This window comes from Salvelinus alpinus, chromosome 1 (assembly GCF_045679555.1).
Source record: "Salvelinus alpinus chromosome 1, SLU_Salpinus.1, whole genome shotgun sequence".
Taxonomy (NCBI): domain Eukaryota; kingdom Metazoa; phylum Chordata; class Actinopteri; order Salmoniformes; family Salmonidae; genus Salvelinus; species Salvelinus alpinus.
In genome coordinates this window covers 14,999,563-15,027,210 of record NC_092086.1, presented here as the reverse complement: position 1 = coordinate 15,027,210, position 27,648 = coordinate 14,999,563, and the positions used below count along the sequence as shown (strand labels likewise).

Below are 27,648 nucleotides of genomic sequence, written 5' to 3'. Positions count from 1 at the left end.
GCACACACATACACTACCGTTCAAAAGTTTGGGGTCACTTAGAAATGTCCTTGTTTTTGAAAGAAAAGCAAACATTTTTGTCCATTAAAATAACATCAAATTGATCAGAAATACAGTGTAGACATTGTTAATGTTGTAAATGACTATTGTAGCTGGAAACGGCTGATTTTTTATGGAATATCTCCGTAGGCGTACAGAGGCCCATTATCAGCAACCATCACTCCTGTGTTCCAATGGCACATTGTGTTAGCTAATCCAAGTTTATCATTTTAAAAGACTAATTAATCATTAGAAAACCCTTTTGCAATTATGTTAGCACAGCTGGAAACTGTTGTGTTGATTAAAGAAGCAATAAAACTGGCCTTCTTTACACTAGTTGAGTATCTGGAGCATCAGCATATGTTGGTTCGATTACAGGCTCAAAATGGCCAAAAACAAAGAACTTTCTTCTGAAACTTGTCAGTCTATTCTTGTTCTGAGAAATGAAGGCTATTCCATGCGAGAAATTGCCAAGAAACTGAAGATCTCGTACAACCTCTCTGAGGTCATTAAAGATCCCATGGAACTTATCGTGTGTTAACCCCGGTGTCCTGGCTAAATTCCCAATCTGGCCCTCAAACCATCACGGTCACCTAATAATCCCCAGTTTACAATTGTCTCATTCATCCCCCTCCTCTCCCCTGTAATTACTCCCCAGGTTGTTGCTGCAAATGAGAACGTGTTCTCAGTCAACTTACCTGGTAAAATAACGCTGTGTACTACTCCCTTCACAGAACAGCGCAAACTGGCTCTAACCAGAATAGAAAGAGGAGTGGGAGGCCCCGGTGCACAACTGAGTAAGAGGACAAGTACATTAGAGTGTCTTGTTTGAGAAACAGACGCCTGACAAGTCCTCAACTGGCAGCTTCATTAAATAGTACCCGCAAAACACCAGTCTCAACGTCAACAGTGAAGAGGCGACTCCGGGATGCTGGCCTTCTAGGCAGAGTTGCAAAGAAAAAGCCATATCTCAGACTGGCCAATAAAAAGAAAAGATTAAGATGGGCAGAAGAACACAGACACTGGACAGAGGAAGATTGTAAAAACGTGTTATGGACAGACGAATCTAAGTTTGAGGTGTTCGGATCACAAAGAACAACATTCGTGAGATGCAGAAAAAAATGTAAGATGCTGGAGGAATGCTTGACGCCATCTGTCAAGCATGGTGAAGGCAATGTGATGGTCGGGGGTGTTTTGGTGGTGGTAAAGTGGGAGATTTGTACAGGGTAAAAGGGATCTTAAAGAAGGAAGGCTATCACTCCATTTTGCAACGCCATGCCATACCTTGTGGACGGCGCTTAATTGGTGCCAATTTCCTCCGACAACAGGACAATGACCCAAAGCACAGCTCCAAACTATGCAATAACTATTTAGGGAAGAATCAGTCAGCTGGTGTTCTGTCTATAATGGAGCGGCCAGCACAGTCACCGGATCTCAACACTACTGAGCTGTTGTGGGAGCAGCTTCACCGTATGGTACGTACGAAGTGCCCATCAAGCCAATCCAATTTGTGGGACGTGCTTCAGGAAGCATGGGGTGAAATCTCTTCAGATTACCTCAACAAATTGACAACTAGAATGCCAAAGGTCTGCAAGGTTGTGATTACTGCACATGGAGGATTCTTTGATGAAAGCAAAGTTTGTAGAACACAATTATTATTTAAATTATAAATAATTATTTATAACCTTGTCAACGTCTTGACTAATATTTCCTATTCGTTTTGCAACTCATTTATTTTCATGTATGTTTTCATGGAAAACAAGGACATTTAGAAGTCACCCCAAACATATGAACGGTAGTGTACATTCTGCTTCATACCACCACTCTCTCTCTCCTTGAAATACATGAGAAAACCTTGCTGCTCTTTAGTGAATCTCCCATCGTAGTACTAGTCTATTCACTAAGTCATTTCCACTGGAAGGGATGCCTACCACACACCCACACACACACACACACACACACACACACACACACACACACACACACACAGTCTCTTTGTAGTGGATACCTACAGTACCATGCTACAGTACAGATTAGCTCTCACTGCCAGTGGTGTTTACGATAAAGCAGATCCCTTCTCCCTATTCTCTCTCTCTCTCTCTCTCTCTCTCTCTCTCTCTCTCTCTCTCTCTCTCTCTCTCTCCTCTTCCCTCCTTTTCTAGGGAAATAGATTTGTTAAGGGCAGAGTTGTTACCATAGCAACTGCATCCCAGTTAGACACAGGCTGGGTTAAGTTGGGCAGAACGGAAAGGGGGGTGTGTGTCTATGGAGGGGGTTGGATGTAATCTGCAGTGTATTCTGGAGAGGGATGAGGGCTTTCAGTAAAGACTTGGTGTTCCCTAATGCCGTGGTCTGTTACTGCAGATTCTATGGCTCAGGTGTTATTGGCCTGAGAAATGGACATAGAAATGGACATAGAAGTGGACATAGAAATAGACATAGAAGTGGCCATAGAGGTGGCCATAGAAATAACATTTATAGAATAGATGCCATTTTATCACCATGGTTAGTGTTGGGTAGTTCAGATGGCACCATTACTTAACGCAATGGTTGGTGTAGATGGCACCAGGCTTCAAAACCTGTCTTAACCCTGCTCCACCCTGACCCCGTTCACCAGCCAGGCTTCTGGACCTGTCTTAACCCTGCTCCACCCTGACCCCGTTCACCAGCCAGGCTTCTAAACCTGTCTTAACCCTGCTCCACCCTGACCCCGTTCACCAGCCAGGCTTCTGGACCTGTCTTAACCCTGCTCCACCCTGACCCCGTTCACCAGCCAGGCTTCTGGACCTGTCTTAACCCTGCTCCACCCTGACCCCGTTCACCAGCCAGGCTTCTAAACCTGTCTTAACCCTGCTCCACCCTGACCCCGTTCACCAGCCAGGCTTCTAAACCTGTCTTAACCCTGCTCCACCCTGACCCCGTTCACCAGCCAGGCTTCTAAACCTGTCTTAACCTGCTCCACCCTGACCCCGTTCACCAGCCAGGCTTCTGGACCTGTCTTAACCCTGGTCCACCCTGACCCCGTTCACCAGCCAGGCTTCTAAACCTGTCTTAACCCTGCTCCACCCTGACCCAGTTCACCAGCCAGGCTTCTAAACCTGTCTTAACCCTGCTCCACCCTGACCCCGTTCACCAGCCAGGCTTCTAAACCTGTCTTAACCCTGCTCCACCCTGACCCCGTTCACCAGCCAGGCTTCTGGACCTGTCTTAACCCTGCTCCACCCTGACCCACGGCAGGATTGCTGTATGGACCAAAGTCTACTTCACATCTCCCTTATATTATATTGTTTTGTTCACCATAGCAACTGTCCGTCATGCTCTCTTGAATCACTGGTTCAATCACTGCACCCTATTCCCTGTATAGTGCACTACTTTAGACCAGGACCCATAGGGCTCGGTTCCCTATATAGAGCACTACTTTAGACCAGGCCCATAGGGCTCTGTTCCCTGTATAGTGCACTACTTTAGACCAGGGCCCATAGGGCTCGGTTCCCTATATAGAGCACTACTTTAGACCAGGCCCATAGGGCTCTGTTCCCGGTATAGTGCACTACTTTAGACCAGGCCCATAGGGCTCTGTAGGGAATAGGGTGCCATTTGTACCACAGTCACACCATGTTGTTGATGAGCCAGGTAGAGGTCAGGCTAGATGGGATGTCTCTCTCTGTTCTGTGTGTTGTGTTTCTATGGTTACACTCCATTTGAGATGAGATGTGGTGTGTGAGACTCTCCTAAGATCCTGGTTAGTTTAGCTATGGTTACAACACACACACACACACACACACACACGCACACACACACACACACACACACACACACACACACACTCTCTCTGTGGTCATGTATTTTATTTGAGGATGCTATAACACAGCAATGAGTGTAAAGCTGATCTGTGTCTCAGGGAGTTCATACCTGGCAGGCTGAGTGTGTGTGTGTGTGTGTGTGTTATGTAAAAGCAGGTCAGGTACTAATAGGATCCTAGCCCAGGACAGCCCAGGACATTACTCAGGTGATCTATATATAGCGTGGTTCTCCCTGATGTCACCACAGCCTTCCTCTTGTTATCTAATCTACCTCACTAATCCCTGCCTGGCGCTGACGTAACTCCCCACCCTGACCCCGTTCACCAGCCAGGCTTCTAAACCTGTCTTAACCCTGCTCCACCCTGACCCCGTTCACCAGCCAGGCTTCTAAACCTGTCTTAACCCTGCTCCACCCTGACCCCGTTCACCAGCCAGGCTTCTAAACCTGTCTTAACCCTGCTCCACCCTGACCCCGTTCACCAGCCAGGCTCCTAAACCTGTCTTAACCCTGCTCCACCCTGACCCCGTTCACCCGCCAGGCTCCTAAACCTGTCTTAACCCTGCTCCACCCTGACCTCGTTCACCAGCCAGGCTCCTAAACCTGTCTTAACCCTGCTCCACCCTGACCCCGTTCACCCGCCAGGCTCCTAAACCTGTCTTAACCCTGCTCCACCCTGACCCCGTTCACCAGCCAGGCTTCTAAACCTGTCTTAACCCTGCTCCACCCTGACCCCGTTCACCATCCAGGCTTCTAAACCTGTCTTAACCCTGCTCCACCCTGACCCCGTTCACCAGCCAGGCTTCTAAACCTGTCTTAACCCTGCTCCACCCTGACCCCGTTCACCAGCCAGGCTTCTAAACCTGTCTTAACCCTGCTCCACCCTGACCCCGTTCACCAGCCAGGCTTCTAAACCTGTCTTAACCCTGCTCCACCCTGACCCCGTTCACCAGCCAGGCTTCTAAACCTGTCTTAACCCTGCTCCACCCTGACCCCGTTCACCAGCCAGGCTTCTAAACCTGTCTTAACCCTGCTCCACCCTGACCCCGTTCACCAGCCAGGCTTCTAAACCTGTCTTAACCCTGCTCCACCCTGACCCCTTTCACCAGCCAGGCTTCTAAACCTGTCTTAACCCTGCTCCACCCTGACCCCGTTCACCAGCCAGGCTTCTAAACCTGTCTTAACCCTGCTCCACCCTGACCCCGTTCACCAGCCAGGCTTCTAAACCTGTCTAAACCCTGCTCCACCCTGACCCCATTCACCAGCCAGGCTTCTAAACCTGTCTTAACCCTGGTCTACCCTGACCCCGTTCACCAGCCAGGCTTCTAAACCTGTCTTAACCCTGCTCCACCCTGACCCCGTTCACCAGCCAGGCTTCTAAACCTGTCTTAACCCTGCTCCACCCTGACCCCGTTCACCAGCCAGGCTTCTAAACCTGTCTTAACCCTGGTCCATGCTCTTCCTCGACTCCCAGTCCCACTCAGCCCTGTTCTTACTATAAAACCAACCCTATACCATGCCCTGTGTTATAAACCAACCCTATACACTGCCCTGTGTTATAAACCAACCCTATACCATGCCCTGTGTTATAAACCAACCCTATACCATGCCCTGTGTTATAAACCAACCCTATACCATGCCCTGTGTTATAAACCAACCCTATACACTGCCCTGTGTTATAAACCAACCCTATACCATGCCCTGTGTTATACACCAACCCTATACCATGCCCTGTGTTATACACCAACCCTATACCATGCCCTGTGTTATACACCAACCCTATACCATGCCCAGTGTTATAAACCAACCCTATACCATGCCCTGTGTTATAAACCAACCCTATACCATGCCCTGTGTTATAAACCAACCCTTTACCATGCCCTGTGTTATAAACCAACCCTATACCATGCCCTGTTATAAACCAACCCTATACCATGCCCTGTGTTATAAACCAACCCTATACCATGCCCTGTGTTATAAACCAACCCTATACCATGCCCTGTGTTATAAACCAACCCTATACCATGCCCTGTTGTAAACCAACCCTATACCATGCCCTGTGTTATAAACCAACCCTTTACCATGCCCTGTGTTATAAACCAACCCTATACCATGCCCTGTGTTATAAACCAACCCTATACCATGCCCTGTGTTATAAACCAACCCTATACCATGCCCTGTGTTATAAACCAACCCTATACCATGCCCTGTGTTATACACCAACCCTATACCATGCCCTGTGTTATAAACCAACCCTATACCGTAACATTTCTGATTTTCCTGTTTATCTTTTTACAGCCCCAACAGAAAGATATCCAGCACTGCCTTTGGACGGTAAGTTACTGAGATCATCTTTTTACAGCCCCAATAGAAAGGGAGGAGGGAGGGACTGTACTGGGGTTATCGGATGGTAGAGGGAGGGACTGTACTGTGGTTATCTGATGGATCAGGTGGCTGGTAGAGGGAGGGACTGTACTGGGGTTATCTGATGGATCAGGTGGCTGGTAGAGGGAGGGACTGTACTGGGGTTATCTGATGGATCAGGTGGCTGGTAGAGGGAGGGACTGTACTGGGGTTATCTGATGGATCAGGTGGCTGGTAGAGGGAGGGACTGTACTGGGGTTATCTGATGGATCAGGTGGCTGGTAGAGGGAGGGACTGTACTGTGGTTATCTGATGGATCAGGTGGCTGGTAGAGGGAGAGACTGTACTGTGGTTGTCTGATGGATCAGGTGGCTGGTAGAGGGAGGGACTGTACTGTGGTTATCTGATGGATCAGGTGGTGGAGGGAGGGACTGTACTGGGGTTATCTGATGGATCAGGTGGCTGGTAGAGGGAGGGACTGTACTGGGGTTATCTGATGATCAGGTGTTGTTGTTTTAGTGTCTTATCTCCCTCTTACACTTTGGGAAAATGTTCATCACAAAAAAGGAATTAATTTAGTTAATTACCGACCCCTTCATCTTTTTCCTCCTCTCCTCCCTTCTCCTCTCTTCCTCTTCCTCCTCTCCTCTCCTCCTTCCCCTTTCCTCCTTCTTTCCTCTCCTCCTCCCCCTTTCCTCCTCCCCTCCTCTTCTCTCCTCTCCTCCTCCTCTCCTTTCCTCCTCCCCTCCTCTCCTCTCCTCCTCTCCTCTCCTCTCCTCCTCTCCTCTCCTCCTCCCCTCCCCTCCCCTCCCCTCCTCTCCTCCTCTCTTTCCTCCTCCTCTCCTCTCCTCCTCCCGCTTTCCTCCTCCCCTCCCCTCCTCTCCTCCTCCTCTCCTCTCATCTCCTCCTCCTCTCCTCTCATCTCCTTTCCTCCTCCCCCTTTCCTCCTCCCCTCCTCTCCTCCCCTCCTCTCCCCTCCTCCTCTCCTCCTCTCCTCTCCTCCTCCCCCTTTTCTCATCCTCTCCTCTCATCTCATCTCCTCCTCTCCTCTCCTCTCCTCCCCCTCTCCTCTCTTCCTCCTCTCCTCCTCCCCCTTTCCTCCTTCTTCCCTCATCTCTTCCTCCTCTCCTCTCTTCCTCCTCCTCTCCTCTACAGTCAGTTGTTCCAACACAACCACAGTGCTTTTAGCAGCAGTCAGGGAAGCACAGAGGACCTGTTCAGAGACTCCATCGACTCTTGTGATGTGGACATTACTGAGAAGGTAAACACACACTGTACAGACACACACACAAGGGACCGTACCCCCGAAACATACATTTTACTCTGTAAATGAACTGCTATGATTATTATTATCCCACAATTAAAAATACCTCTTTCATATAAGAGTTTTATTTCAGGCCTAACAGCCAAATCCATCCCCTGGACAGGACACTGGACTACCACAGGGCTTTACCTGGACAGGACACTAGACTACCACAGGGCTTTACCCCCTGGACAGGACACTAGACTACCACAGGGCTTTACCCCCTGGACAGGACACTAGACTACCACAGGGCTTTACCCCCTGGACAGGACACTGGACTACCACAGGGCTTTACCCCCTGGACAGGAGACTAGACTACCACAGGGCTTTACCCCCTGGACAGGAGACTAGACTACCACAGGGCTGTACCCCCTGGACAGGACACTAGACTACCACAGGGCTTTACCCCCTGGACACTAGACTACCACAAGGCTTTACCCCAAATCCACTCCTTGGCTGAATAGGGAGGCATCGGGTCCCGTTTCTTTGGTCTCACCTGTACCTATGTGTCTGTCCTCAGGTGAGTTACCTGGAGAAGAAGGTGACAGAGCTGGAGAATGACAGTCTGGCTAATGGAGACCTCAAGTCTAAACTCAAACAGGGCAACACCCAGCTAGTACACAGGTGAGATATACTGTATACACACCAGACCTGGGTTCAAATACTGCAGCAAATATCTCAATTACTTTCACATCAATTCAGACATATTTTCAATATTGTAATGTATTTGGAAATACACTTGGAAAGTATTTGATAGAATTTTCAAATACTTATTTCAAATACTATTTTCAAATACCTGGGTTAAATGCATAGGAGTGTATTTAAGTTGGTGTATTTTAGTGTTTGAAATACAATTTTGCAGACTATTTTGTTTTTACAATAACTATTCAAATACTCAAATAGAAGTACTTGTTTTGGTCTGTGTATTTGAAAATGCAGTAGTCAAATACACAGAAGTACTTTAAATAGCAGATAAGACACGTTGTTGACAAGTGACACTAGACACTTAAAGGTCATTTAGACTTGAGTTGACACCTGCAGTGTTTACCGTAAAATCCCATCTCTGCTAACGTCAGGGAAATGTCCTTTAAATGGTGCACTGTAGTGTTGACGACTTGCCTCTGATTGAATCGCGGCCACACTGTCTTTAAGACTTGTGTTGGTATTTATTACACTTGTGTAATGACGATGTTGTGTCTCTCTGTCTCCCAGGGTTCATGAGTTGGAGGAGCAGCTGAAGGACCAGGAGAGCAGAGCAGAACAGACCCTGCAGGAAGAGACACATAGACACAGAGAGACCTACTGCAAGATGGAGAGAGACAAGAACACTGACATAGAGCTGCTCAGTAACAGGTACACCACCTTAGTAACGCACAGGAACACCACCTTAGTAACGCACAGGAACACCACCTTAGTAACGCACAGGAACACCACCTTAGTAACGCACAGGAACACCACCTTAGTAACGCACAGGAACACCACCTTAGTAACGCACAGGAACGCCTTAGTAACGCACAGGAACACCTTAGTAACGCACAGGAACGCCACCTTAGTAACGCACAGGAACGCCTTAGTAACGCACAGGAACGCCACCTTAGTAAAGCACAGGAACGCCACCTTAGTAACGCACAGGAACACCACCTTAGTAACGCACAGGAACACCACCTTAGTAACGCACAGGAACGCCACCTTAGTAACGCACAGGAACGCCACCTTAGTAACGCACAGGAACGCCACCTTAGTAACGCACAGGAACGCCACCTTAGTAACGCACAGGAACGCCACCTTAGTAACGCACACGAACGCCACCTTAGTAACGCACAGGAACGCCACCTTAGTAACACACAGGAACGCCACCTTAGTAACGCACAGGAACGCCACCTTAGTAACGCACAGGAACGCCACCTTAGTAACGCACAGGAACGCCACCTTAGTAACACACAGGAACGCCACCTTAGTAACGCACAGGAACGCCACCTTAGTAACGCACAGGAACGCCTTAGTAACGCACAGGAACGCCTTAGTAACGCACAGGAACGCCACCTTAGTAACGCACAGGAACGCCACCTTAGTAACGCACAGGAACACCACCTTAGTAACGCACAGGAACACCACCTTAGTAACGCACAGGAACACCACCTTAGTAACGCACAGGAACGCCACCTTAGTAACGCACAGGAACGCCACCTTAGTAACGCACAGGAACACCACCTTAGTAACGCACAGGAACGCCTTAGTAACGCACAGGAACACCTTAGTAACGCACAGGAACGCCACCTTAGTAACGCACAGGAACGCCTTAGTAACGCACAGGAACGCCTTAGTAACGCACAGGAACGCCACCTTAGTAACGCACAGGAACGCCACCTTAGTAACGCACAGGAACGCCACCTTAGTAACGCCACCTTAGTAACGCACAGGAACGCCACCTTAGTAACGCACAGGAACGCCACCTTAGTAACGCACAGGAACGCCACCTTAGTAACGCACAGGAACGCCACCTTAGTAACACACAGGAACGCCACCTTAGTAACGCACAGGAACGCCACCTTAGTAACGCACAGGAACGCCACCTTAGTAACGCCACCTTGGTAACGCACAGGAACGCCACCTTGGTAACGCACAGGAACGCCACCTTGGTAACGCACAGGAACGCCACCTTAGTAACGCACAGGAACGCCACCTTAGTAACGCACAGGAACGCCACCTTAGTAACGCACAGGAACACCACCTTAGTAACGCACAGGAACACCACCTTAGTAACGCACAGGAACACCACCTTAGTAACGCACAGGAACGCCTTAGTAACGCACAGGAACACCTTAGTAACGCACAGGAACGCCACCTTAGTAACGCACAGGAACGCCTTAGTAACGCACAGGAACGCCTTAGTAACGCACAGGAACGCCACCTTAGTAACGCACAGGAACGCCACCTTAGTAACGCACAGGAACACCACCTTAGTAACGCACAGGAACACCACCTTAGTAACGCACAGGAACACCACCTTAGTAACGCACAGGAACGCCACCTTAGTAACGCACAGGAACGCCACCTTAGTAACGCACAGGAACGCCACCTTAGTAACGCACAGGAACGCCACCTTAGTAACGCACAGGAACGCCACCTTAGTAACGCACAGGAACGCCACCTTAGTAACGCACAGGAACGCCACCTTAGTAACGCACAGGAACGCCACCTTAGTAACGCACAGGAACGCCACCTTAGTAACGCACAGGAACGCCACCTTAGTAACGCACAGGAACGCCACCTTAGTAACGCCACCTTGGTAACGCACAGGAACGCCACCTTGGTAACGCACAGGAACGCCACCTTGGTAACGCACAGGAACGCCACCTTAGTAACGCACAGGAACGCCACCTTAGTAACGCACAGGAACGCCACCTTAGTAACGCACAGGAACGCCACCTTAGTAACGCACAGGAACGCCACCTTAGTAACGCACAGGAACGCCACCTTAGTAACGCACAGGAACGCCACCTTAGTAACGCACAGGAACGCCACCTTAGTAACGCACAGGAACGCCACCTTAGTAACGCACAGGAACGCCACCTTAGTAACACACAGGAACGCCACCTTAGTAACGCCACCTTGGTAACGCACAGGAACGCCACCTTGGTAACGCACAGGAACGCCACCTTGGTAACGCACAGGAACGCCACCTTGGTAACGCACAGGAACGCCACCTTGGTAACGCACAGGAACGCCACCTTAGTAACGCACAGGAACGCCACCTTAGTAACGCACAGGAACGCCACCTTAGTAACGCACAGGAACGCCACCTTAGTAACGCACCGGAACGCCACCTTAGTAACGCACAGGAACGCCACCTTAGTAACGCACAGGAACGCCACCTTAGTAACGCACAGGAACGCCACCTTAGTAACGCACAGGAACGCCACCTTAGTAACGCACAGGAACGCCACCTTAGTAACGCACAGGAACGCCACCTTAGTAACGCCACCTTGGTAACGCACAGGAACGCCACCTTGGTAACGCACAGGAACGCCACCTTGGTAACGCACAGGAACGCCACCTTGGTAACGCACAGGAACGCCACCTTAGTAACGCACAGGAACGCCACCTTAGTAACGCACAGGAACGCCACCTTAGTAACGCACAGGAACGCCACCTTAGTAACGCACAGGAACGCCACCTTAGTAACGCACAGGAACGCCACCTTAGTAACGCACAGGAACGCCACCTTAGTAACGCCACCTTGGTAACGCACAGGAACGCCACCTTGGTAACGCACAGGAACGCCACCTTGGTAACGCACAGGAACGCCACCTTGGTAACGCACAGGAACGCCACCTTGGTAACGCACAGGAACGCCACCTTGGTAACGCACAGGAACGCCACCTTGGTAACGCACAGGAACGCCACCTTAGTAACGCACAGGAACGCCACCTTAGTAACGCACAGGAACGCCACCTTAGTAACGCACAGGAACGCCACCTTGGTAACGCACAGGAACACCTTGGTAGCGAACAGCTGTAAATTGGTAGTATAAATGGCAGATATCTGGGTAACTGTTTTCTCTACAGAGTTCAGCAGCTGGAGGAGGAGAATGGAGAGATGAAACTGAACGTGTGTAAACTGAAGTCTCAGACTGAGAAACTAGACCAGGTGGGTGGTCATAAAGTCTGTCTGTCTCTGTCTGTCTCTGTCTGTCTCTGTCTGTCTCTGTCTGTCTGTCTGTCTGTCTGTCTGTCTGTCTGTCTGTCTGTCTGTCTGTCTGTCTGTCGATAACTCTCCTCCATCTCCCTCTCTCCCCCTCTCCCTCTCTCCCCCTCTCCCCCTCTCCCCCTCTCTCCCCTCTCCCCTCTCTCCTCTCCCAGGAGAAGCAGCGTATGACAGACCGGTTAGAGGACACCAGTCTGAGGCTGAAGGATGAGATGGACCTCTACAGGAAGATGATGGACAAGCTGTGGCAGAACAGACATGAATTCCAGAAGGAGAGAGAGGCCATGCAAGAGGTACGGACACACACAATATAATTGTAATATATTTTCCTCCATTCGTTCCAATTGCACTCAACTGCTTTAGTGACCAAATTCACCATCTTCTGTATTTTAACTTTTAACCACCTAGGAAACTACATTGATGTGACAGACAAACTCTCTCTCTCTCCCTCTGTCCGTCCCTCCATCTCTCCGTCCCTCCATTTCTCCCCTCCATCTCTCCATCCCTCCGTCCCTCTCTCTCCCCCTCCATCTCTCCCTCTCTCCATCTCTCTCCCCCTCCACCCCCCCTCTCTCCATCTCTCTCCCCCTCCACCCCCCCCTCTCTCCATCTCTCTCCCCCTCCACCCCCCCCTCTCTCCATCTCTCTCCCCCTCCACCCCCCCCTCTCTCCATCTCTCTCCCCCTCCACCCCCCCCTCTCCATCTCTCTCCCCCTCCACCCCCCCTCTCTCCATCTCTCTCCCCCTCCCTCCTTCCATCTTTGTAGTTGATAGAGGACCTGCGTCGGGAGTTGGAGCACCTGCAGCTGTTTAAGCTGGGTTCAGAGGCGGGGCGGGGGGCGGGGCTATCAGAATACAACGCCAAGACACGGGAAATAGAGATGGAGCATGAGGTCAAGAGACTCAAACAGGTGAGGTACACACACACACACAGAACGTGTACACACACACACACACACACACACACAGAACGTGTACACACACACAGACACACACGCACGCACACACAGAACGTGTACACACACACACACGCTGAACATGTACACACACACACACACACACACACACACACACACACACACACACACACGCTGAACGTGTACACACACACACGCTGAACGTGTACACACACACACACAAAGACTGACCAGGTGAATCCAGGTGAAAGCTATGATCCCTTATTGATGTCACATGTTAAATCCACTTCAATCAGTGTAGAGGAGACAGGTTAAAGAAGGATTTTTAAGCCTTGAGACAATTGAGACATGGATTGTGTATGTGTTGCCATTCAGAGGGTAAATGGGCAAGACAAAAGATTTAAGTGCCTTTGAACGGGGTATGGTAGTAGGTGCCAGGCGCACCGGTTTGTGTCAAGAACTGCAACGCTGCTGGGTTTTTCACGCTCAACAGTTTCCTGTGTGTATCAAGAATGATCCACCACCCAAAGGACATCCAGACAACTGGACACCACTGTGGGAAGCATTGGAGTCAACATGGGCCAGAATCCCTGTGGAACGCTTTCAACACCTTGTAGAGTTCATTCCCCGACTAATTGAGGCTGTTCTGGTGGCAAAAGGTGGTGCAACTCAATATTAGGAAGGTGTTCAATATTAGACACATTTTCTCAGAGTTTATATTCTTACTCCTCTTCCCTCCCTCCCTCCCTCTTTCTCCCCCCCTCCCTCCCTCTCTCCCCCCTATCCCTCTCTCTCCACCCTACAGGAGAACTTTAAGCTGCGGGACCAGAACGATGACCTGAATAGTCAGATCCTCAGTCTGAGTCTGTATGAAGCTAAGAACCTGTTTGCCAGCCACACCAAGGCCCAGTCACTGGCTGCTGAGATAGACAACGCTTCTAGGGACGAGGTGAGAGGGTCTGACTGTGGAGTGGGGTAGAGTGGGGTAGAGTGGGGTAGAGTGGGGTAGAGTGGGGTAGAGTGGGGTGGAGTGGGGTGGGGTGGAGTGACATACAGAAATCAGCAGGAGAGGGGACAGTTTAGCTACAGGCTCATGTTAGTCACTTTGTCAAATGTAATTTTATTTGTTTAAAAAAATCTCTATCTTTTGATTGACATTTTCCCTCCCTCACACCCTTCCTTCCCTCCCTCCCTTTCCTCCCTCCCTCTCCCCCTTCCTTCCCTCCCTCTCCCTCTCCCCCTTTCTACCCTCCCTCTCCCCTTTCCCTCCTTTTCCCCCTTCCCTCCCTCCCTTTCCCCCTTTCCCCCTTCCCTCCCTCCCTCCCTTTCCCCCTTCCCTCCCTCCCTTTCCCCCTTCCTTCCCTCCCTCCCTCCCTCTCCCCCTTCCCTCCCTTCCTTCCCTCTTTCCCTCCCTCTCCCCTTTCCCTCCCTCTCCCCTTTCCCTCCCTCTCCCCCTTCCCTCCCTTCCTTCCTTCCTTCCCTCCCTCACTCCCTCCCCCTTCCCTTCCCTCCCTCCCTCTCCCCCTTCCTTCCCCCCTTCTCCCTCCCTCTCCCCTTTCCCTCCCTCTCCCCTTTCCTTTCCTTCCCTCTCCCCCTTCCCTCCCTCCCTCTCTCTCCCCCTTCCCTTCCTCCCCCTCCCTCCTGTTCTCCTCCTCGTCCCTCGTCTCCTCTAGTTGGTGGATGCTCTGAAGGAACAGGAGTGTGTTAACTTCCGTCTGAGACAGTATATGGATAAAATCATCCTGGCCATTCTGGACCACAACCCCTCTATCCTGGAGATCAAGAGTAACAGTTAAACACTCACACACACACACACACACACACACACACTCACACACACTCTCACACACACACACACACACACACACACACACACACACACACACACACACACACACACACACACACACACACACACACACACACACACACACACACTCTCACACTCACTCACTCACTCACTCACTCACTCACTCACTCACTCACTCACTCTCTCACACTCACTCACATTTACTCACACTCACTCACATTTACTCACACACACTCAAACACACTCACTCACACTCACTCACACTCACACACACTCACTCACACACACACACACAATCACTCACACACACACACACACACACCTACCTACTCTCACACTCACACACACTTCCACGCCTGGGGATGGGACAGAACTCAAAACAACTGACAGCTGTCTGTGGTTTACAGCTGAAACTCGCCGTCTACTCTATCTGTCAATCAACTGTTAGATGTCCCGCCTCCTTTTATCTATCCCACCAATGATGAACTCTTATTATGTTGCCAAGAAAAGAAACGGTGGTATTGAATGACACTAACTGGATGATATTGTGTTGGAGTAACTAACTGGAGAATAGTAATATTATCATGGTGTTCACTTTATGATGATGATGATTATTCTACGTTATGTAGACACACTCCCTCTGGCTTCACTAGCTCCAGTATGACTGTCCATTAGCCTAGAATGACGTCGTCATTTATTACTGATTTAACAATGTGAATATTTGCAAACCAGAGCGCCACTTTTGATTGGCTAACTGAGCTGTTCAACCGCATTCAAAAGTGGGTAAAGGTCGTAGGTGAGCGGATGAGGAAGTAACAGATAGTGTGGGTAGGTGAAGGAAAGGAGTTGTAAGATTCCTCGGGTTAAGATCTGATAGCGTGGTAGAGATGGAGTCGTTGGCCGTATTGGGGCCGTTCCGATGTTAGATGACAGGATACAGTATCATCAACAGTGAGGTGTGCAACAGGGACCACGGGGGTGTCTCAATAGTCACTTCCTCTTCTTGTCTTCTCTTTCATCGGCAGTGACAGGACAGGTGAACGAAGCTCGACTCAGATATTTCCTTTCACCTGTCCTGTCTTCTCTGATCAGTGCAAATCAAGGAAAGGAAAGGAAATTAAGGAAAGGAGGTTAAGGAGATGAGGCCACTTCAGACCACTGAGACTCACCCCAAGTTTAGTCTCCATACTGATTCCTCTGGTCGGGGGACGTGAAGGTTTATAACTTCTGATTCTATGACCCAGTTACTCTCTGGGCGTGAAGGTTATAACTTGTTATGAAGTGTCATGACCTGTCATAAGCATTTAAGACAGGCGTCGTACTGGTGTCATAGTGTTGTTTATAGGCTTAACGATGCAAAGTGAACAAAGTGTTATAAATAATGGCACCCTATTCCCTTTATAGTGCACTACTTTGGACCAGGCCCAATGACACCCTGTTCCCTTTATAGTGCACTACTTTGGACCAGGGCCCAATGACTCCCTGTTCCCTTTATAGTGCACTACTTTGGACCAGGCCCAATGACTCCCTGTTCCCTTTATAGTGCACTACTTTGGACCAGGCCCAATGACTCCCTGTTCCCTTTATAGTGCACTACTTTGGACCAGGGCCCAATGACTCCCTGTTCCCTTTATAGTGCACTACTTTGGACCAGGCCCAATGACTCCCTGTTCCCTTTATAGTGCACTACTTTGGACCAGGCCCAATGACTCCCTGTTCCCTTTATAGTGCACTACTTTGGACCAGGCCCAATGACTCCCTGTTCCCTTTATAGTGCACTACTTTGGACCAGGCCCAATGACTCCCTGTTCCCTTTATAGTGCACTACTTTGGACCAGGGCCCAATGACTCCCTGTTCCCTTTATAGTGCACTACTTTGGACCATCGCCCAATGACTCCCTGTTCCCTTTATAGTGCACTACTTTGGACCAGGCCCAATGACTCCCTGTTCCCTTTATAGTGCACTACTTTGGACCAGGCCCAATGACTCCCTGTTCCCTTTATAGTGCACTACTTTGGACCAGGGCCCAATGACTCCCTGTTCCCTTTATAGTGCACTACTTTGGACCAGGGCCAATAGGGAGTAGGGTGCCATTAAGGATGCATAGACAGTGTAGGTACTACTAGGAGTATAACCAGCTTGTTGTGCTATATAGTAATGTATAACCACCGTGCACAGAGTTACGTGTTGATGTAGAAGCACAAGACGAGCGTAGTAGGGAAACGCATTGTATTACGGTCCTCATGTAATTCTACACTGAAAACATAGGGTCCTGTTCAATAGGGATACATTGTTTTGAAACTGAGTCGAATGGTACAAGTACTTACCTGAACTTGTCCAATAAGAACAAATGATTTTGGTTATCCGTTGCAAAACGTTTTGCTACGGTGTGCCCTAGTGAACACGACCCACCCAGGACTTGAAAAAGGCCAACAACAGGTATCAATGTGGTAGTTATTGAGGGGAGAAACCTAACGTTCCACTGAAGTCAAAATGTTCACTCAGTCATGCCTTGATGTAAATGGGAGACGAGGTGAAAATGTTACGTAAATGGAAGTTAGGATTTGCCTCTAAGAGAATAAGTGTCATGAGTTGTTAGGACAATGTCTATAAAGGTTAAATGTTTATTTTTCATACAGATCTATAAAATGATAAACGTTGTGGACGTTTTAAGTTCAGACGGTGTTTTGATCAGACTGGAATGAGGGTAAGGAGATGTCAGAGCAGTGGGGGGGAGATCTGTCCATTATCGAGAACAACGTGGTAGTCACTATAATCAATGAATCGCCATGACGATAATCCCTGGATCTAGGGTGTATGTAGGGGGGGGGGGGGGGCAGCTCATATATAGATTGTATAGGTTCTGTAATGCCTATAGATTGAGAGAGCTCTTTTCTGTGTATGTCATGATTGTACTGTGCCACCCACACACACACACACACACACACACACCACAGTAGCTTGTTGAATTCACTGTACTGTAGATGGATAGATAGCCACGACTTCAGGTCATTGATTTCACCTGGTTAATAACTGTGTCTCTAAAGAAGAGTCTGTGTAGACAGTCGGTGTGATGTCACACTGACACTAGTTTTGCTTCGTTGCACAAATTACACTAATGAGCAGTTTTCTCATGGTTTCTCATGGTTTCTCATGGGTTTCTCATGGTTTCTCATGGTTTCTCATGGTTTCTCATGGATTTTCATGGTTTCTCATGGGTTTCTCATGGGTTTCTCATGGTTTCTCATGGTTTCTCATGGTTTCTCATGGATTCTCATGGTTTCTCATGGTTTCTCATGGTTTCTCATGGTTTCTCATGTTTTCTCATGGGTTTCTCATGGGTTTCTCATGGTTTCTCATGGATTCTCATGGATTTTCATGGTTTCTCATGGGTTTCTCATGGGTTTCTCATGGTTTCTCATGGTTTCTCATGGATTCTCATGGTTTCTCATGGTTTCTCATGTTTTCTCATGGGTTTCTCATGGGTTTCTCATGGGTTTCTCATGGTTTCTCATGGGTTTCTCATGGGTTTCTCATGGGTTTCTCATGGTTTCTCATGGTTTCTCATGGTTTCTCATGGGTTTCTCATGGGTTTCTCATGTTTTTGCATGGGTTTCTCATGTTTTTTTCATGATTTCTCCATGTTCTCTCATGGTTTCTCATGTCTTATTCAGTTTCTTGTTTTTCTTTGTGCCTTTTGTAAATGAGCAACGAGGTGTCACCATTAGATTATTTTTCTAGTCATGTTTTTCAGTTTGTCCGTTGGTCATCGTGAGTGAGCTTTTTCTATCAGTTTGCTTTCCAACACGTCGTCGTAGCGTTTTTCATACATTGTAAAGTTTATACAGGATCTAGTTACAGTTTGTATTGATGTGCCACTGACTCATCCAACCTAATAACTAGTATTTTATACCGTTTAAAAAAGGAGTTATATCCTAGAGATGATATTCTGTGTGACCTGGAAATGTATAGCACATGTTAATGACGTTGTCGTAGCGACTGTATTTACTATAGGATGACGATCCTGGGACTGATAAACAACATCGACAGGCTGAGTCTGGAACTAGGGAATTAGAATCATAGAATCATTCTAATTCTGTGTGACTGAAAACAGCCGAGGCTTGAAAAGTCCCATGGTTGAATACTGTGAATCTCAGGCCCTGTTTTGAGTACTTTAACAATGCATCCCACCATCATCTTCTCCTTTGAGGTAATAGAATCACTGATTAGGAAGGGATTGGATAAGTGAATGCATGTTTGCCATCATGTTTACACCTGTCTAACATTGTCAGATCGGTGATGACTTGGAGGGAGGGAGGATGCATCTGGGAGGTATTTGAACAGGCCCGTCAGTCCTTTAGATGGAGATATCGTGATGTGTTCACCTCACGCTAAAAGATCACTGATGTTGTTCTGCTCGTGTACTGTAGGTCTGACAGTGACTTATAGGATGTTGTACAAACTTGAAAATGTAAATAAAATGAATTTGCTTTGGCCAAGGACTGAGTGGCTGTAGTGTTTTTTTATTATACTTTACCAATTTCCAATGTCTTATTTAAGTGAAATGTAGGCCTATTTTTATGAATGTTACATGTTATGAGTTGGATGCTAAATGTATGATGTTGGAAATGGTGTACTTAACAAGTAATGTACATTTTTTGTGTACTTTGTCTCATTTCTAAATCAGCAGATAATTAGTTCCTATAAAACTCATAGGCAGTGTTTACATACTATTACATTTTTATATCAATGTTGGCCAGGGATCATCAACTAGATTCAGACAGGGGCCGGAACATACTAATCATGTGAACTGCAAACTGACTGCAAGAAGCCCAAACAGGTATAATACATGACTAAAACATTATCATTTCAAATCTTGCTTACGTTTGTATTGGATCACATCTCTCTCTATTATGCGTGGTAATACTTTGGAACAGATTTCCAAATTTAAAGTCACTCGGAGCTGATATGTTGGTGTTTTTGCAGTCTTATGTCCAACAATATAAAATAAATAAATCAAAAATTCTCAGAAAACTTGCGGGTCAAATAAAATCACCCGCGAGCCAAATTCCGCCGCCAATTGGAGGAATGTAGGCCTATCCTGCACACCCTTAATAAACTGTCAGTCAATTGTCTTACTGAGAAACGCATGTCTTTTGGCCCCCCCTGCTGGATATCAGTCATTTACAAGTCTGTTGTAATGCCATCCGCAACCGCGTCATGTCGCTGTCGGCACAATTCCAACAGAATTATGATGATCGCGTCGGTGGCAAGCAGTAAATGACAACATTCCAACTTTTGAATGGTGAAGAGGGTAGCTAGCTGACGGTAGGTGATAACTGTAACGACAAGTTAATATCTTATCCTAGATTTGAATCATATAGCTACAATCATCACACTACTTTTCTCTTCACTTAATTGATTTTCACAGGTTGACATGCATTGAGTGTAAACTATATCTAGAATTTGTCAAGTTAGCGGACTAATTTAGTAAGCTAACATGGCTTGCTAACGAACCAAACCATGTGTCTGTGTGGCTCACTGTCCAGCTATATTGTTTCAGACAGAACTTCAGGCCACTATTCAGTACGCAAGCATCTGCTATTGGATTAGCATACACCTGTGTGTGTGTGTGTGTGTGTGTGTGTGTGTGTGTGTGTGTGTGTGTGTGTGTGTGTGTGTGTTCCAAGGCTATGCCCATGGTGCTCTTCAGAACTTGGTCACGCTACCCAATCTTCATCTACAAGGATGGTAGAGGAGGATGGTAACCTGGAGATAGAGGATGACGAGGAGGAGGAGGAGGAGGAGAGGAGGAGGGTTACCAGGTCCCAGAATCAGCTGGTGGTCTCTGAAGAAGAGGAGGAGGACTGGGAAGCAGAGATTAGCAACAGCAAACTATGTTATGGTGAGGATGTTACAAACACACACACACACTTTCTCCCAGTTAGCTACAAGTTTTGTTATTTGGGATATGAAGGAAATCACTTGAAACAAAAACACCTCTCTCTTCCCTCCACCTCTCCCCCTCTTTCCTCCACCTCACCCTCTTCCCTCCACCCCCCCTCTTTCTTCTCCCTCTCCTCCCGCCCTCTTTCCTCCACCTCTCCCCGCCCTCTTTCCTCCACCTCTCCCCCCCTCTTTCCTCCATCTCTCCTCCCTCTCTCCTCCCCCCTCTCTCCTCCCCCCTCTTTCCTCCCTCTCTCCTCCCCCCTCTTTCCTCCACCTCTCCTCCCGCCCTCTTTCCTCCACCTCTCCTCCCGCCCGCTTTCCTCCACCTCTCCCCCTCCCACCCTCTTTCCTCCACCTCTCCTCCCTCCCTCTTTCCTCCAACTCTCCTCCCCCCTCTTTCCTCCCTCTCTCCTCCCCCCCCCTTTCCTCCACCTCTCCTCCCGCCCTCTTTCCTCCACCTCTCCTCCCTCCCTATTTCCTCCCTCTCTCCTCCCCCCTCTTTCCTCCACCTCTCCTCCCACCCTCTTTCCTCCACCTCTCCTCCCTCCCTATTTCCTCCACCTCTCCTCCCTCCCTATTTCCTCTCTCTCTCTCCTCCCGCCCTCTTTCCTCCACCTCTCCTCCCGCCCTCTTTCCTCCACCTCTCCTCCCTCCCTATTTCCTCCACCTCTCCTCCCTCCCTATTTCCTCCACCTCTCCTCCCTCCCTATTTCCTCCACCTCTCCTCCCCCCTCTTTCCTCCACCTCTCCTCCCTCCCTCTTTCCTCCACCTCTCCTCCCTCCCTCCTTCCTCCCTCTTTCCTCCTTCCTCCCTCTTTCCTCCCCCCTCTTTCCTCCACCTCTCCTCCCCCCTCTTTCCTCCACCTCTCCTCCCCCCCTCTTTCCTCCACCTCTCCTCCCTCCCTCTTTCCTCCACCTCTCCTCCCTCCCTCTTTCCTCCACCTCTCCTCCCTCTCTCTTTCCTCCACCTCTCCTCCCTCCCTATTTCCTCCACCTCTCCCCCTCTCCCTCTCCTCCCTCCCTTTTTCCTCCACCTCTCCTCCCTCCCTTTTTCCTCCACCTCTCCCCCCTCCCTATTTCCTCCACCTCTCCCCCCTCCCTATTTCCTCCACCTCTCCCCTCCCTCCCTCCCTCTTTCCTCCACCTCTCCTCCCTCCCTCCCTCTTTCCTCCACCTCTCCTCCCTCCCTCCCTCTTTCCTCCACCTCTCCCCCTCTCCCTCTCCTCCCTCCCTTTTTCCTCCACCTCTCCCCCCTCCCTATTTCCTCCACCCCTCCCTCCCTCCCTCTTTCCTCCACCTCTCCTCCCTCCCTCCCTCTTTCCTCCACCTCTCCTCCCTCCCTCTTTCCTCCACCTCTCCTCCCTCCCTCTTTCCTCCAACTCTCCCCCCTCCCTCCCTCCCTATTTCCTCCAACTCTCCCCCCTCCCTCCCTCCCTCTTTCCTCCAACTCTCCCCCCTCCCTCCCTCCCTCTTTCCTCCACCTCACCCTCTTCCCTTCACCGCTCCCCCCTCCCTCGCTCTCCTCACCTCTTCCCCCTCCCCCGCTCTCCTCACCTCTCCCTGTAGCCCCAGAGGACCTGTTGAGCCCAGGTGTTGTCCATCCCTCCCAGTCCCACCCTAGCCGTGTGTCCTCTCCCTGGCCAGTCCAGGTACACTACCACTACACCCCCTCCGTGCACCATACCCCTCCTGTCCTCTGGGAGCACACTGCTGCACTCACCATCACCACGGCCGACCAGTTTGAAGATGCAGAAGAAGAATGAAGCTCTTGGGGAAATCTGTTCTACCTGATAGTTAATATCACCCACCTGATGTCCCAGGTCTAAATCAGACCCTGATCATTAATATCACCCACCTGATGTCCCAGGTCTAAATCAGTCCCTGATCACTAATATCACCTACCTGGTGTCCCAGGTCTAAATCAGTCCCTGATCATTAATATCACCCACCTGATGTCCCAGGTCTAAATCAGTTCCTGATCATTAATATCACCCACCTGATGTCCCAGGTCTAAATCAGTCCCTGATCAGAGGAGAATAATGAAAAAGCGTTGGACTAGTAACCGAAAGGTTGCAAGTTCAAATCCCCGAGCTGACAAGGTGAATTCTCTCATTCTGCCCCTGAACAAGGCAGTAAACACACTGTTCTTAGGCCGTCATTGTAAATAAGAATTTGTACTTAACTGACTTGCCTAGTTAAATAAAGGTGAAATAAATAAATGTGGAGTACCTACGGTGATGAACGGCAACCATTTTGTGCCAGAAGTCATCTGGGTAGTTGCCACGGTCTTGACTACATGACTGAAATGTCACCTTCCATCCTAAATAAGTTCATGCTCTCCAACATGGCCCATGACGTGATCGTAACGGCAAACGTTGTTCACAGATACTTTAAAGCTTCTGTGGATGTGCACTAGGGCTGGGAATTGTCAGGGACCTCACCATACCATATTGTCATGATACTTAGGTGCCGATATGTGTTGAGACTCTCATGATTCGATAATGAATTGCTATTCGATAATGATTTGATGTTCCAAACATATTTTTTCACCATATGTCTGCTGTAGAGATACAAGAAAACATGAGAAAACAAGTTTTGATCAGTCATGGACATAAAAGTGCTGAAAACAAATAGTCTTCCTGTTTAAAAAGAAGATGGAGAAGAAACTATGAAGGAAGAAGACTGGCGTTCTGTTGCAGGTAAAGACAACTGGAACAAAAACAATATTGTGATTTTGTCAAAATGATGCGATACATTATATCGTCACAAAATAATATCCTGATGTGTAACTATTGATTGTTCCCCCGTCACTATTGTGCGGAGGAGTTTGCTCCGTCACGCAACGGGGTGGTATATACAGTCGTGGCCAAAAGGTTTGAGAATGACACAAATATTCATTTCCACAAAGTTTGCTGCCTCAGTGTCTTTAGATATTTTTGTCAGATGTTACTATGGAATACTGAAGTATAATTACAAGCATTTCATAAGTGTCAAAGGCTTTTATTGACAATGACATGAAGTTGATGCATGGAGTCAATATTTGCAGTGTTGACCCTTCTTTTTCAAGACCTCTGCAATCCGCCCTGGCATGCTGCCAATTAACTTCTGGGCCACATCCTGACTGATGGCAGCCCATTCTTGCATAATCAATGCTTGGAGTTTGTCAGAATTTGTGGGTTTTTGTTTGTCCACCCGCCTCTTGAGGATTGACCACAAGTTCTCAATGGGATTAAGGTCTGGGGAGTTTCCTGGTAATGGACCCAAAATATTGATGTTTTGTTCCCCGAGCCACTTAGTTATCACTTTTGCCTTATGGCAAGGTGCTCCATCATGCTGGAAAAGGCATTGTTCGTCACCAAACTGTTCCTGGATGGTTGGGAGAAGTTGCTCTCGGAGGATGTGTTGGTACCATTCTTTATTCATGGCTGTGTTCTTAGGCAAAATTGTGAGTGAGCCCACGCTGCCCTTCTTGACACCAGGCTATCCTCCAAAAGTCTTCGCCTCACTGTGCGTGCAGATGCACTCACACCTGCCTGCTGCCATTCCTGAGCAAGCTATGTACTGGTGATGACCCGATCCTGCAGATGAATCAACTTTAGGAGACAATCCTGGCGCTTGCTGGACTTTCTTGGGCGCCCTGAAGCCTTCTTCACAACAATTGAACCGCTCTCCTTGAAGTTCTTGATGATCCGATAAATGGTTGATTTAGGTGCAATCTTACTGGCAGCAATATCCTTGCCTGTGAAGCCATTTTGTACAAAGCAATGATGACGGCACGTGTTTCCTTGCAGGTAATCATGGTTGACAGAGGAAGAACAAAGATTCCAAGCACCACCCTCCTTTTGAAGCTTCCAGTCTGTTATTCGAACTCAATCAGCATGACAGAGTGATCTCCAGCCTTGTCCTCGTCAACACTCTAGAGAATCACTGACATGATGTCAGCTGGTCCTTTTGTGGAAGGGCTGAAATGCAGTGGAAATGTTTTTGGGGGGTTCAGTTCATTTGCATGGCAAAGAGGGACTTTGCAATTAATTGCAATTCATCTGATCACTCTTCATAACATTCTGGAGTATATGCAAATTGCCATCATACATACTGAGGCAGCAGACTTTGTGAAAATTAATATTTGTGTCATTCTCCAAACTTTTGGCCACGACTGTACATACAGTGGTGGCTGAGTATATTGGTCCCCTGGCACTTTTCCTAAATAATTTTCTATTTCTTGTAAAATAAGTTTAAATTGTAGAAACCCTTTAGTTCCCTTGTTATTGGATTGGCAACACTGGAGAGCCCAAACTGTTTAATGTAGACAATAGAAACAAACGGCCACCCAGGAGTTTGTACATGTATAGATACAGAGCCTTCAGGAAGTATTCACACCCCTGGACTTTATCCACATGTTGTTGTGTTACAGTCTGAATTTAACATGGATTACATTTAGGTGTTGTGTCACTGGTCTACACACAACACCCCATTAATGTCAGAGTGGAGTTATGTTTTTATAATTGTTTTACAAATTAATAAAACAAATGAAAAGCTGAAAAGTCTTGAGTCAATAATGATTTGAATAATTTCGTTATGGCAACGCATAAATAGTTTCAGGAGTAAAAATGTGCTTCTCAAGTCACATAATAAGTTGCATGGACTCACTCTGTGTGTTAAAACATGATTTTTAAATGACTACCCCATCTCTGTACCCCACACACAATTATCTGTCAGGTCCCTCAGTCGAACAGTGAATTTCAAACACAGATTCAACCACAAAGGCTTTCCAATGATTCATAAAGAAAGGCTCCTATTGGTAGATGTGTAAAAAAAATAAGCAGACATTGAATATCCCTTTAGGCATGGTGAAGTTATTAATTACACGTTGGATGGTGTATCAATGGCTGTGATAGAAAACTGAGGATGGATCAACAACATTGTAGTTAATCCACATTACTAACCTAATTGACAGAGTGAAAAGAAGGACACTGGGAGACGAATCCACCTTTTCAGCAGGACAATAACCTAAAACACACGACCGAATATACACTGGAGTTGCTTACCAAGATGATATTGAATGTTCCTGGTCTTTTTGACTTAAATCAGCTTGAAAATCAATGGCAAAACAGGAAAATGGCGGTCTAGCAACTTGACAGAGCTTGAAGAAATGTTTTATAGAATAATGGGCACATATTGTACAATCCATTCTTCAAAACACCTTTAGAATCTTCAGATGTCATGATGTCTTGCACAAAACCCCCCAGCATTATCCAACCTCCCCCAAGTGTTATTGTAGGGAGGGTTCATTATCCAACCTCCCCATGTTTGGTTGTAAGGAGGGTTCATTATCCAACCTCCCCCATGTTTTATTGTAGGGAGGGGAGGGTTCATTATCTAACCTCCCCCATGTTTGATTGTAGTGAGGGTTCATTATCCAACCTCCCACATGTTTGATTGTATGGAGGGTTCATTATCCAACCTCCCCCATGTTTGATTGTAGGGAGGGTTCATTATCCAACCTCCCCATGTTTGATTGTAGAGAGGGTTCATTATCCAACCTCCCTGTGTTTGATTGTATAAGGAGGGTTCATTATCCAACCTCCCCCATTTTTGATTGTAAGGAGGGTTCATTATCCAACCTCCCCCATGTTTGATTGTAGGGAGGGTTCATTATCCAACCTCCTTGTGTTTGATTGTATAAGGAGGGTTCATTATCCAACCTCCCCCATGTTTGATTGTAAGGAGGGTTCATTATCCAACCTCCCCCATGTTTGATTGTAAGGAGGGTTCATTATCCAACCTCCCCATGTTTGATTGTAGGGAGGGTTCATTATCCAACCTCCCCCATGTTTGATTGTAAGGAGGTTTCATTATCCAACCTCCCCCATGTTTGATTGTAAGGAGGGTTCATTATCCAACCTCCCCCATGTTTGATTGTAGGGAGGGTTCATTATCCAACCTCCCCCATGTTTGATTGTAGAGAGGGTTCATTATCCAACCTCCCCCATGTTTGATTGTAAGGAGGGTTCATTATCCAACCTCCCCCATGTTTGATTGTAAGGAGGGTTCATTATCCAACCTCCCCCATGTTTGATTGTAGGGAGGGTTCATTATCCAACCTCCCCCATGTTTGATTGTAGAGAGGGTTCATTATCCAACCTCCCCCATGTTTGATTGTAAGGAGGGTTCATTATCCAACCTCCCCCATGTTTGATTGTAAGGAGGGTTCATTATCCAACCTCCCCCATGTTTGATTGTAGAGAGGGTTCATTATCCAACCTCCCCCATGTTTGATTGTAAGGAGGGTTCATTATCCAACCTCCCCCATGTTTGATTGTAAGGAGGGTTCATTATCCAACCTCACCCATGTTTGATTGTAAGGAGGGTATTATGTTCTTTGATTATGTCATTTCATTCATTTTCATCCACTGTTATTCTCAAGAGAGAAGATGTTTAACTGTAGTAGTTCTATTCTAGAATGTGCTAAGTAGGGTTCTGTTTGAAGGGAACAGCTGATGATGGTTATTTGATGAGGTATAATACTATACCAGTTGTTGTTTGATCTCAGGTGCTTTATGAAGCATGCTTGTTGTGATTGGATGGATTTGAAAGATGCTTCCTGTATTCTAGATGTTTGTGTATCAGTGAGGCCCTCTGCTACACAAGGAGCTGATAGGGAGACATTAAGTAGAGAATGGACCAGCATGCACCATGTCTAATATATTGATAGTATCTAGGGGGTGGGGTTTATGCTTAACCAATCAAGACATCT

General features: G+C 47.9%; 1 protein-coding gene across 3 annotated transcripts in view; it reads left to right on the top strand.

Moving 5' to 3' along the window:
* LOC139570340 (rab11 family-interacting protein 4A-like) overlaps window positions 1-19,444 on the top strand; it is an 84,312-nt gene extending 64,868 nt beyond the window's left edge. For all 3 annotated transcript variants that reach the window (XM_071392149.1, XM_071392167.1, XM_071392159.1), the window contains 9 exons: window positions 6,139-6,174; window positions 7,360-7,465; window positions 8,028-8,131; window positions 8,720-8,860; window positions 12,076-12,157; window positions 12,370-12,507; window positions 12,982-13,125; window positions 13,937-14,080; window positions 14,805-19,444. In XM_071392149.1, the coding sequence (XP_071248250.1) occupies window positions 6,139-6,174; window positions 7,360-7,465; window positions 8,028-8,131; window positions 8,720-8,860; window positions 12,076-12,157; window positions 12,370-12,507; window positions 12,982-13,125; window positions 13,937-14,080; window positions 14,805-14,927 (1,018 nt within the window). In that variant the 3' untranslated portion in view covers window positions 14,928-19,444. The remainder of the gene's footprint in view (window positions 1-6,138; window positions 6,175-7,359; window positions 7,466-8,027; window positions 8,132-8,719; window positions 8,861-12,075; window positions 12,158-12,369; window positions 12,508-12,981; window positions 13,126-13,936; window positions 14,081-14,804) is intronic.
* The last annotated feature ends 8,204 nt before the right edge of the window (window positions 19,445-27,648 follow it).